This window comes from Heptranchias perlo, chromosome 4 (genome assembly GCF_035084215.1).
Source record: "Heptranchias perlo isolate sHepPer1 chromosome 4, sHepPer1.hap1, whole genome shotgun sequence".
NCBI classification, from domain to species: Eukaryota; Metazoa; Chordata; class Chondrichthyes; order Hexanchiformes; family Hexanchidae; genus Heptranchias; species Heptranchias perlo.
The window spans coordinates 103,541,137-103,553,436 of NC_090328.1; the positions used below are offsets into that span (position 1 = coordinate 103,541,137).

Genomic DNA, 12,300 nt, shown 5'->3' on the forward strand with positions numbered 1-12,300 from the left:
GCAAGGCCAGCATTTATTGCCCATCCCTAATTGCCCTTGAGAAGGTGGTGGTGAGCCGCCTTCTTGAACCACTGCAGTCCGTGTGGTGAAGGTTCTCCCAGGAGTTCCAGGATTCCCAGGAGTTCCAGGATTTTGACCCAGCGACGATGAAGGAACGGCGATATATTTCCAAGTCGGGATGGTGTGTGACTTGGAGGGGAACGTGCAGGTGGTGTTGTTCCCATGTGCCTGCTGGCCTTGTCCTTCTAGGTGGTAGAGGTCACGGGTTTGGGAGGTGCTGTCGAAGAAGCCTTGGCAAGTTGCTGCAGTGCATCCTGTAGATGGTACACACTGCAGCCACGGTGCGCCGGTGGTGAAGGGAGTGAATGTTTAGGGTGGTGGATGGGGTGCCAATCAAGCAGGCTGCTTTGTCCTGGATAGTGTCGAGCTTCTTGAGTGTTGTTGGAGCTGCATTCATCCAGGCAAGTGGAGAGTATTCCATCACATTCCTGACTTGTGCCTTGTAGATGGTGGAAAGGCTTTGGGGAGTCAGGAGGTGAGTCACTCGCCGCAGAATACCCAGCCTCTGACCTGCTCTTGTAGCCACAGTATTTATGTGGCTGGTCCAATTAAGTTTCTGGTCGATGGTGACCCCCAGGATGTTGATGGTGGGGATTCGGTGATGGTAATGCCGTTGAATGTCAAGGGGAGGTGGTTAGACTCTCTCTTGTTGGAGATGGTCATTGCCTGGCACTTGTCTGGCGCAAATGTTACTTGCCACTTATCAGCCCAAGCATCAGGCAAGGACAGCACTGGGTTTGGCTACAATTCTCACTGTCTTGTCCTAACAAATACCAATTGGGCAAGGTACTGGCGACACCGAACTATATCACAAAAAGCCTGCTTCTGATATTGCATTTGTATGTAATATCACTAGACATAGCAACAAGAAGAAATCATCCCTACTAATGTGCAAGCAGGCAAAGCTTCCCATAGTGGTCACGGGACAGTGATCAGGAGTGAAAGCCCTGGTTGATTTCCCTTTCCTAGCTCAGGGGCGCTGAGATCAGCCAACTCATCACAGATCAGGGATCGTATTTGGGAGGTTCCCAGTCTATAATACTCAGTTCAACTCTGGGCAATATACTTCCCAAATAAGCCATTGGAGAAGGCTGTTTTCTGATGAAAGGTCATTGACCTGAAACGTTAACATTAGATTTCTCTCTCCACGGATCTGCCTGACTTGCTGGACGTTTCCAGCATTTTATGTTTTTATTTCAGATTTCCAGCATTTGCAATATTTAGCTTTTCATTTCACTTTTTGCCTATTTAATATGTTCTATTCTATTTGAACTGGATGGATCACCTGAAGGAAACAGTCATGCCCTGGATAAAATACAATCAATGTGAATTAGAAATTCAAATACAAATTAGATAGATTTGTTTCAGAAAATAACATTTTGGAATACAGTATATGAGTAATTTGAGAAATGACATGTGGTAAGTGTAGCATGCTTGGGAGGAAGAGGTGACTTTGGACCTATGGTTCCCAAAGCTCTCCATCACTGGGGCTTTTCTCACGTCATGTCTGGGTCTGTTGTAGACTAACTGATAGAGAATGATTGCTATGACTAGTCAACAATTCCATTATCCTTGTATTATGCGACTACCAGGATAGTAGAAGGCGAACTAGATGGACCTTGGTCTTTTTCCGTCTAGCAATTCCTGTTTCTATCCCCTGCGAAGGCTGGTGTCTAGGTACTCACATGGTATGGACAGACTAAAGTTTGGAATTGTGAAGAAACCTTACATACCAGTGGCGGATATTTATACAGTCTGGCATTATTGGGATCGATAGCAGCAGTTGTCTGGACATTTGCATCTCTTGCATTGACTAAACGAAGATATAGCTCTGCATTTTCCAACTATAAGACAAAGAAAAATCAAATTGACATAAAAAGAATACATTGAACGACAATCTTGATTTACGCACCTAAAAATAATTTCTGAATCAATGGGATAGGTGGTTTTTTCCACGGCCTCACTCTCTTAGCTACTGTGTTCAACAAGTTTCATCGCAGCTCAATGCTCCCCTCTCCCAATACAGCCCACTCCTCTGAATTCAAATTATCAATTTTTTTTAAAGCAATTATTTCAATTGCTTAATTTGAATTACTGGACGATTCAAATCTTTATTGAGCAAACACAACTTCAAATTAACATCAGTGGACTGTAAGCGCCATTAGTAGGCGGTGCATATTCAACAACAACTTATATTTCTATAGCGCCTTTAACATAGAAAAATGTCCCGAAGTGCTTCACAGAGGCATAATCAAAAAAATGGTGATATTAGGCAGAGTGGCAGCTGATTGAAGCTGCCCGAAGTTTTCACTTTCCAATTGGCCTCCCATAGTTGTTAACAGTGCGAACATCTGATGGAGACTTTGGGCAGCTTCAATCTGCTGTTTGCACTGTTAACAAATACAGGAGGCAGTCGGAAAGTGAGAACGTCGGGCAGCTTCAATCAGATGGTTTTACCATCCACCGCACGTAGTGGGCAAGTTGGGTTAATACGAACGCGCCCGCTATATGTAGTGAGGTCTGCTTTACATTCCTGGTGGCGATTATTTTCTGATCACCTATTCCACTTGGCAGTCACCTGAGTGACAAGTAACTAATTGTTCCACAATACTAGTGCCTCTATTTTATTAAGTTCACTTTATTCAGATAGTACCTTCAAGAGTCAAAAATGGAAACAGAAAATGTTCAAAATACAAAGGTCAATCTGCACCTGAAAGAGAAAAGCATTCTCTGGATCTGCCGCTGCAGGAGGGAGTATTTTACAGAGGCAAATGGAACAAACAGAAGAGGGGACTCAAGAGAGAAGAATAAGAAGCCTGTGCATAAAAGGAGCAAATGTGTATCCTAAGTATGAATGAGAACCTACTTCATCAATCATTACCAAAACATGTGCCTTGGGGCAATTTTTAGGATATGACAGCACTTCTCCTTGCAGAAGACTCTTCAGCATGTGAAGGGCAAACTTATTACCGGATGACCGCCCTAAGTTTGATACCAAGGAGAGCATCTTAAGACCCGAGTAGAGTTATCCCCATAGCTTTTAGTGAGATGAAGCTGTCAGCATCATCTTTATTGTCCAAAAGCAAGGAAGAGATCCGGGGATTTTAGTGGATAGATCATTAAAACCTGCCATCCTTACCTGATCTGGCCCATATACGTGTCTCCAGTCCCATACCAACGTGGTTGACTCTGAACTGCCCTCTGAAGTGACTGAGCAAGCCACTCCGTTGTATCAAACCGCTACCAGCAATTCAAGAAGGCGGCCCACCACCACCTCCTCAAGGCAACGAAGGATGGACAATAAATGCTGGTCTTGCCAGTGATACCCACATCCCAAGAATGAGTTTTAAAAAATTAAAACTGGTGGTTCAAAGTTTGCAGGCAGTGAAGAAAGGAACTAAAGTGTTGGGATGTATAATTAAAGGTCATGAGAAGAAGATGTTGAAGTTGTACGTGACCTCGGCAAGCCTGCAACTGGAGTACGGTGTTCAGCTCCATATTACAGGAAAGATGTAGAATTATTGGACACCGTCCAGAGGAGAGTGACAAGGCTAATTCCTGAATTTAGTGGGCTGCATTTATGAGGAAAAATAGGCTACCTTGAGGAGCAAAGGATCATGTTAAACTAGGCCACAATCTGAGTGTATGATGGCCTTTGCCTACTGTCCAGGATGTTGAAGAGAAAAGTATCATGGATTTTCTTATTGCTTCAGATTGCCTTGGGAAGGCTGTCTTTGTCTGTAGGTAAGAACAGGGGACAGATAAGCAGTGAATAACAAGGACAGCTGCTTTGCTGCGCTGTGAGAAAATTGTCGTAAACACCAATCCGTTCTGCCCAGCAACAAACTTGGAAAAGAAGATATAAAAAGACAGGCTTACAATGATTTTTAGGAGACCATCAGAAACAATCAAAGATGTAGTCTGCAAAAATTAACCCCTCAGCTCCCGGAACAAACGCACTGATTATTCTGAGTTTCGAACTGCATTCCCCCAGATAAGGTTGTATGACATCTTTATCTGAAAAACCGTTGTTTCTTAATATCAATAAAATGATTTAGAGTTTCTAAAACCATTCTAAGGTTCTTTCAGTCCCGGTTGATTCTTACCTTTTGTACCATAAAGAGTTAAAAACAAAACTACAGCATGATAGAATTCTGGAACAGATTATCAGCATGCGACAGAAATCATGACATATTTTCAAAAATATTAGATGTTAAGGGATGGATACAGGACTGTTAGTTCCAATGTCATGGTAAAGAAACAGATGGGTAGCTTGGAAGGATAGGCTAAATGGACCAATGATTTTCTCCTCTGTAAAGGATTAACTGCCTTACCATGGCTGTTATCACTCGTAATACTGCAGTGACCTAGCCTAATAGTAAGGGCTGGGGAAATGGCACATTCAGTCCTTCAGCAAAACTGTCACAAACCACCTAGTTAAATCAGACCATAATTCTGTCTCAGAATAATTGTAAACAATTTTACAACACCAAGTTATAGTCCAACAATTTTATTTTTAATCCCACAAACTTTCGGAGGCTTCCTCCTTCCTCAGGTGAACGGTGTGGAAATAACATTTTCGAATCCTTCGCATTTTAAAATCACAGAACAATGCCTGGTGATTACTGCCCGTTGCCAAGGCAATCACAGTGAGCAGACAGAAAGGTGTCACCTAAAAAGGCCACCGAATATACAAACCCCCAAAAACAAAAAAAAGAGAGAGAGAGAGATAAGGAAGACAGTCAATGACCCGTTATATTAAAAACAGATAACATTTGTTCGCTGGTGGGGTTACGTGTAGTGTGACATGAACCCAAGATCCCGGTTGAGGCCGTCCTCATGGGTGCGGAACTTGGTTATCAATTTCTGCTCGACGATTTTGCGTTGTCGTGTGTCTCGAAGGCCGCCTTGGAGTACGCTTACCCGAAGGTCGGTGGCTGAATGTCCATGACTGCTGAAGTGTTCCCCGACAGGGAGAGAACCCTCCTGTTTGGCGATTGTTGCGCGATGTCCGTTCATCCGTTGTCGCAGCGTCTGCATGGTCTCGCCAATGTACCATGCTCTGGGGCATCCTTTCCTGCAACGTATGAGGTAGACAACGTTGGCCGAGTCCCAGGAGTATGAACCGTGCACCTGGTGGGTGGTGTCCTCTCGTGTGATGGCGGTATCTGTGTCGATGATCTGGCATGTCTTGCAGAGGTTACCGTGGCAGGGTTGTGTGGTGTCGTGGACGCTGTTCTCCTGAAGGCTGGGTAATTTGCTGCGAACGATGGTTTGTTTGAGGTTGGGTGGCTGTTTAAAGGCAAGTAGTGGAGGTGTGAGGACGGCCATAGCGAGGTGTTCGTCATCATTGATGACATGTTGAAGGCTGCGGAGAACATGGCGTAGTTTCTCCGCTCCGGGGAAGTACTGGACGACGAAGGGTACTCTGCTGGTTGCGTCCCGTGTTAGTCTTCTGAGGAGGTCTATGCGATTTTTCGCTGTGGCCCGCCGGAACTGTCGATCGATGAGTCGAGCGTCATATCCCGTTCTTACTAGGGCGTCTTTCAGCGTCTGTAGGTGTCCATCGCGTTCCTCCTCGTCTGAGCAGAAAAAAGTGGAGCATCGTGAGGTTCCACTTTTCCAGCTTCCACCCTAACCATGTCAAAGAGGCCATCCCCTATGGACAGGCCCTGCGAATACACAGGGTCTGCTCAGACGAGGAGGAACGCGATGGACACCTACAGACGCTGAAAGACGCCCTAGTAAGAACGGGATATGATGCTCGACTCATCGATCGACAGTTCCGGCGGGCCACAGCGAAAAATCGCGTAGACCTCCTCAGAAGACTAACACGGGACGCAATCAACAGAGTACCCTTCGTCGTCCAGTACTTCCCCGGAGCGGAGAAACTATGCCATGTTCTCCGCAGCCTTCAACATGTCATCAATGATGACGAACACCTCGCTATGGCCATCCCCACACCTCAACTACTTGCCTTTAAACAGCCACCCAACCTCAAACAAACCATCGTTCACAGCAAATTACCCAGCCTTCAGGAGAACAGCGTCCACGACACCACACAACCCTGCCACGGTAACCTCTGCAAGACATGCCAGATCATCGACACAGATACCACCATCACACGAGAGGACACCACCCACCAGGTGCACGGTTCATACTCCTGTGACTCGGCCAACGTTGTCTACCTCATACGTTGCAGGAAAGGATGCCCCAGAGCATGGTACATTGGCGAGACCATGCAGACGCTGCGACAACGGATGAACGGACACCGCGCAACAATCGCCAAACAGGAGGGTTCTCTCCCAGTCGGGGAACACTTCAGCAGTCAAGGACATTCAGCCACCGACCTTCGGGTAAGCGTTCTCCAAGGCGGCCTTCGAGACACACGACAACGCAAAATCGTCGAGCAGAAATTGATTGCCAAGTTCCGCACCCATGAGGACGGCCTCAACCGGGATCTTGGGTTCATGTCACGCTACATGTTACCCCACCAGCGAACAAATGTTATCTGTTTTTAATATAACGGGTCAGTTGCTGTCTTTTCTATGTTTCTACCTCTCTATCTCTGTTTTTTTTTTGTTTGTTGTTTTTTTTTGGTGATTTGTATATTCTGAGACCTGGCAGGTAACACCTGTCTGTCTGCACACTGATTGCCTTGGCAACAGGCAGTTGAAAAAACTGTCTGTTATCACCGAGCATTGTTCTGTGAATTAGAAATGCGACTTCATTTCGAGGATTTCATTTCCACATCGTTCACCTGAGGAAGGAGGTAGCCTCCGAAAGCTTGTGAATTTAAAATAAAATTGCTGGACTATAACTTGGTGTTGTAAAATTGTTTACAATTCTCTTTTTTTTGTTTTTGGGGGTTTGTATATTCGGTGGCCTTTTTAGGTGACACCTTTCTGCCTGCTCACTGTGATTGCCTTGGCAACGGGCAGTAATCACCAGGCATTGTTCTGTGATTTTAAAATGCGAAGGATTCGAAAATGTTATTTCCACACCGTTCACCTGAGGAAGGAGGAAGCCTCCGAAAGCTTGTGGGATTAAAAATAAAATTGTTGGACTATAACTTGGTGTTGTAAAATTGTTTACAATTGTCAACCCCAGTCCTTAACCGGCATCTCCACATCCTGTCTCAGAATAAGCAGAGATCTCTCTCCTGGTATCAACAGTTGCTAGGTACATACTACAGGAACTGGCCTGGGCTTTCTGATTGGGGGTGGGGTACATCTCAGGCAGGGCCTGACTTCTCCCCTCCCCGGAGATGCTCCTCTGACCCCAGTGGTATTTCCGCCCTGAGAGTAATTTATGTGCAGGAGGTGAGCTCTCCAGCCAGAGTCAGGGTAGCAATCAGAAGTGGTCGTCCATAGAGACTGGCTGCTGTGTGGGAGTGTCAGCAGTCTCAGAGCTGCACAGGAAAAATTAATAATAAATATTGAAAAATTTCTTACCCTCTTCTGGGGCCTGTGCATGTCAATCTTGACGAGCCACAGGACCGGCCCTTGCTATTGGCAACATCATCTTCTTACCTCCACCAAACTTTGCACACTTACACCAGGGTCCAACAGGCAGCCCCTGCATCCAGCAAATGCAGGAAACCCTGGTGGAGACCATGGGGTAAGTTTTAACCCCAAGGACGGGTGGGTTGGGGATGGGTGGGAAGGTAAAAATCGTAAATAAAGTAAAACCTACCCCAATCTGCCCACTTCCGGTTTTAACGGAGGCGGGTTGAGGGGTGGGCGACCAACGCGCTCTCAGGAGGTGGGTCAGTCAGCGAAATCTTTTAAGGAGGCTGTGGGCCTCCATTTTAACAGCATTTTTATTTTTAACTCCTGGGGGCCTGGATTTCCGGGCCTTCTATTTCACGCCACGAGAGGAGGCAAGAAGGCCCCGATCAACAGGTAAGTGCCTTTATTGCACTGCTTGTGGGCCAGGAGGAGCAGGAATGTTTCCTCCAGGCCCAACAAGCTTACCTGCCCCGATTCCACATACGCGATTGGACGACCCCCCCACAAATGACTGAGCTCCTGATGACTGACCCCCTCCCCCCCCCGGATGACCGCCAACCCCGATGTCCGACGACCACCCCCGCCACGATGACCGCCAACCCCGATGACCCCCCCACCGATCTAAGACTTACCTGCTGCCATCCGCTCCCTGGCTGCTCTCCCGTCCGACTGACAGCCAGCCTGTCAATCTGGCTGGCTGTCGAGCGGAAACCTACTGAAAAACACTGAAGGACATCCTTACATCAAAATCATAAGGACCTCCGGGAAACCTATACTTCCGGATTGCCCATCCGGAAATCCGCATCCCCCCAACCAACCCCGCTCTCTTCCAGGCTGATGTTACCCCCACGCCTCCCTCAGTATCCTGTGATTTGCATATGCTCACCCACATGTGGGCAGGTGCATCTCAAACCACTGGGATTGGCCTCTGGAAAATAAAGCGGGGGGGGGGGGGTGCGGAGGGAGGCAGGACTGTAACAGAGCACGCCCCAAGCACCTTTCCTCTCTGAACACGATGGTTTGAGTTTTCCAGCCCTATCTTCCTCTGATCCATTGGAAACTGCACTGTGTCCAGAGATCATGGGGCTCCTGGCTCTGCCAATGGTGATAGCTGATGGAGCATGGAAGTAACTGATGCTAATGATTGGAGAAAAAGAACTCGAGAGAGATAATTACAGTGGCACTGAGGTGCAGTGAGAGGACATCTTATGCAATATTGCATAAGGCTTGCTGCACATACCCTAAATTTCTCTCACAAGTGGAGGTTATTAAAGTACCTCCAATGGGAGCTGCCAAAATGGACTTAGACCTAAGTTAGATACAAGAGGCTGAATGTGGAAGAATTTAAATGTCTCTGGATTAAGGTGCATGTTGTGAACAGTAATTTAAACTGGTTTACAATACAAAAAAAGTCTATACGCTTTCTTTAGGTGTCAGCCTTGGCTCAGTGGTAGCACTCATGCCTCTGAGTCAGAAGGTTGTGGGTTTAAGTCCCACTCTAGAAACTTCAGCATATAATCCAGGCAATAATTCAGTGCTACATAGTTGGAGGTGACATCTTTCGAATGAGACATTAAACCAAGGCCCCATTCTGCCTTCTCAGGTGGATGTAAAAGATCCCATGGCACTATTCAAAGAAGAGCAAAGGAGTTCTACTGGTGTCCCGGACAATATTTACCCCTCAATCAACATCACTGAAACAGATTATCTGGTCATTATCACATTGCTGTTAATGGGATCTTGCTGTGCACAAATTGGTTGCCACGTTTCCTACATTACAACAGTGACAACATTTCAAAAGTAATTAATGGCTGTAAAGTATTTTGGGACATTTTGAGGCTGTGAAAGGTGCTCAATAAATGCAAGTTCTTTCTTTCTGACCTGGAAATTGCTTTATATACTACACAGTAAAAAAGAGAGTGAGATGGTATGTGCACATCAATGTTACTTAAAGGGGAGAATATTCATCTGAAATGTTATATTAACCTGATTTTTCTAAAGGAAAATATCTGTATATTTATTTATTTTTTCTGTGCTTTGTGCTTCAATCCAGGAGCCTGGGAGCATATTTTCCTAAAGATTTCCTTCTCAAAGTGACACGATGAATCAGCAGTGCTGGTAACAGCCATTCTGATTCATATGATCATTGTGCCAGCTTGGTTCAGTTGGTAGCAATCTCACCCAAATCAAAAGATCATGAGTTCAAGCCCCTCTCCAGGCTGATACTTCACTGCAGTGCTGAGGGAGTGCTGTACTGTCAGAGGTGCCAACTTTCAGATAAGATGTTAAACGGAGGCCCCTTCTGCTTGTTCTGGTGGAAGTAAATGATCTCATGGTATCTCATAGAGCATAGGAGTTATCTCACTGTCCTGGTCAATATTCATGCCTCAACCAACAACATGAAAAGATTAACTGGCCACCTCCTTGCTATTTGTGGGACTGTGCTTGCTGTGGAAAAATTGGCTGCTGCGGTTGCCTACATAACACCAGCAGCTGTACTTCAAAAAAAGTAATTTGTTGGTTGTGAAACACTTTGAGACATCCTGAGGATATGAAAGGGACTATATAAATAAAAGAGCTTTCTTTCATTTGAGATGGGATTCCACTAAAAATGTTTGTTTCTGGACTGCCTCTCAGTCATTGGGTTTGAAGTAGACAACACAAAAATAATGGAAAAAATCTGCAGGAATTCCTCTTCATAACATTTACAATGAAGTGGCAAATTCAGTATCTCCACTTATAATTGATACATGATCAGCACATTTTCTGATTGGTAGCAACAAATGACAAAGGGGATGATACGAGAGCCTCTGTACAGCTGGAATTAGCCACTGCCATGGCAACTGTGGCTACTCAACCAGAACACACACCAACACATGCAGACATCATTTGTATGATCGCTCTGTTTGTCCATTGTAGAGTTAAGACTACAAATGCATGAACCTACGAAAAGAAGCATGTGGAAAAGACCATCAAGCCTGGTCCATTCAGGCAATAGTCGAACCATGGAGCCCACTCACCTACCTGACAGGCGAAAAAGACTGCAGCCAATTAAGGAATTACTCTGGCAAATTCCTCTCCGACTCCCTAGAGCAATTGAGCAAGGCTCCAGGAGACTGTGGGAGCCCAAAACTCCTCGTAATCACAGCTAACTAGCAACTTAAACTCTATAACTGAAAATGTCCTCTTCTCTTAGGAACCTGTCAGTTGCCTTTTAAAGGATTGTTTCAACTCCTTACCCACTACATGTTTTTAGCAGTTTGCTGTAAGGGGTGATGACATTCTGTAAAAAGAAATGGATCCTGGCATTTAATCTAATTCTTTTCCTACAGATTTAACAGACACAACCTCTACTCCTATCATCCCAAGTAAACTATCCAAACAAACTAAGTCTAATAAGATTACCCTGCTCGTACTCCTCTGCGCTTTCTATGGAGCCATCATATCCTTCAACCAATGCAGAGACTAAAACTGGATACAATACTCCAAGTGCTGACATTCCAGAGCCTTAAATAGCCTTAGTACTCTTCATTTTGTGCTCAGTGATCCTAGCAATACAACTTAAAATGCTATTTGCTTTCCCTACAGCATCGCACACTACTTGTGTACCTCTAATGAGTCACCAATTACTATTCCCAAGTCTTTTGCCTGACGTGTTGCCTTTTACAGATAGTCCTGCATGGTATAGGCATGCCTGGAGTTTCATAATCCCACTGCATGACCTGTCCACATTAAAGGACATCTGCAATATAGGATCAGGAGTAGGCCATTCAGCCATTCGACCCTGTTCCCCCATTCAATTAGATCATGGCTGATCTGCACTTCAACTCCATTTACCCACCTTCGATCCATATCCCTTGATACCCTTACCTAATAAAAAATCTGTCAATCTCAGTCTTGAAAATTTCAATTGACCCAGCATCCACAGCCTTCTAGGGGAGAGAATTCCACATTTCCACTACCCTTTGTGTGAAAAAGTGCTTCCTGATTTCACTCTTGAATGGCTGAGCTCCAATTTTAAGATTGTATCCCTTTGTTCTGGATTCCCCCACCAGAAGAAATAGCTTCTCTGTGTCTAATATAGCTTACTGAATCCTTTTATCACTTTAAACAACTCAATCAGATCACCCCTCAACCTTCTAAACGTGTCTAAGTTGGCCTGCAACCACTTACTTGATGTGAATTACTAACCCCAGGGCAAATTTTTGCATCATCAGCCAATTTAAAAACATGATGTGGAGATGCCGGTGATGGACTGGGGTTGACAATTGTAAACAATTTTACAACACCAAGTTATAGTCCAGCAATTTTATTTTAAATTCACAAGCTTTCGGAGACTTCCTCCTTCCTCAGGTAAATGTTTCAGGAGCTCCTTGAAGCCTACGCATTTATACATATAGAACAATACATGGTGTTTACAGACTGCCCCTGCAACTGCCCGTTGCCAAGGCAATCACCGTGTTCAGACAGAGAGGTGTCACCTGCAGAACCCCCGAATACACATTCAACAAAAAAACAAACAGGGAAAAAAAACATTTGCTGGCTCTCTCTGCCTTCCGGATGTTTCTGCCTTTCTCTGTTTTTTTTCTCTGTTTTTTTTCCCTGTTTGTTTTTTTGTTGAATGTGTATTCGGGGGTTCTGCAGGTGACACCTCTCTGTCTGAACACGGTGATTGCCTTGGCAACGGGCAGTTGCAGGGGCAGTCTGTAAACACCATGTATTGTTCTAT

At 45.2% G+C, this 12,300-nt stretch overlaps 1 protein-coding gene across 3 annotated transcripts in view; it reads right to left on the minus strand.

Moving 5' to 3' along the window:
- LOC137321164 (coiled-coil domain-containing protein 17-like) overlaps positions 1-12,300 on the minus strand; it is a 74,475-nt gene that overhangs the window by 7,441 nt on the left and 54,734 nt on the right. For all 3 annotated transcript variants that reach the window (XR_010962728.1, XM_067983417.1, XM_067983418.1), the window contains exon 12: positions 1,794-1,904. Coding sequence is in view for 2 of the 3 variants with exons in the window: in XM_067983417.1 (XP_067839518.1) it covers positions 1,794-1,904 (111 nt within the window). In the remaining variant the exon portion in view is untranslated. The remainder of the gene's footprint in view (positions 1-1,793; positions 1,905-12,300) is intronic.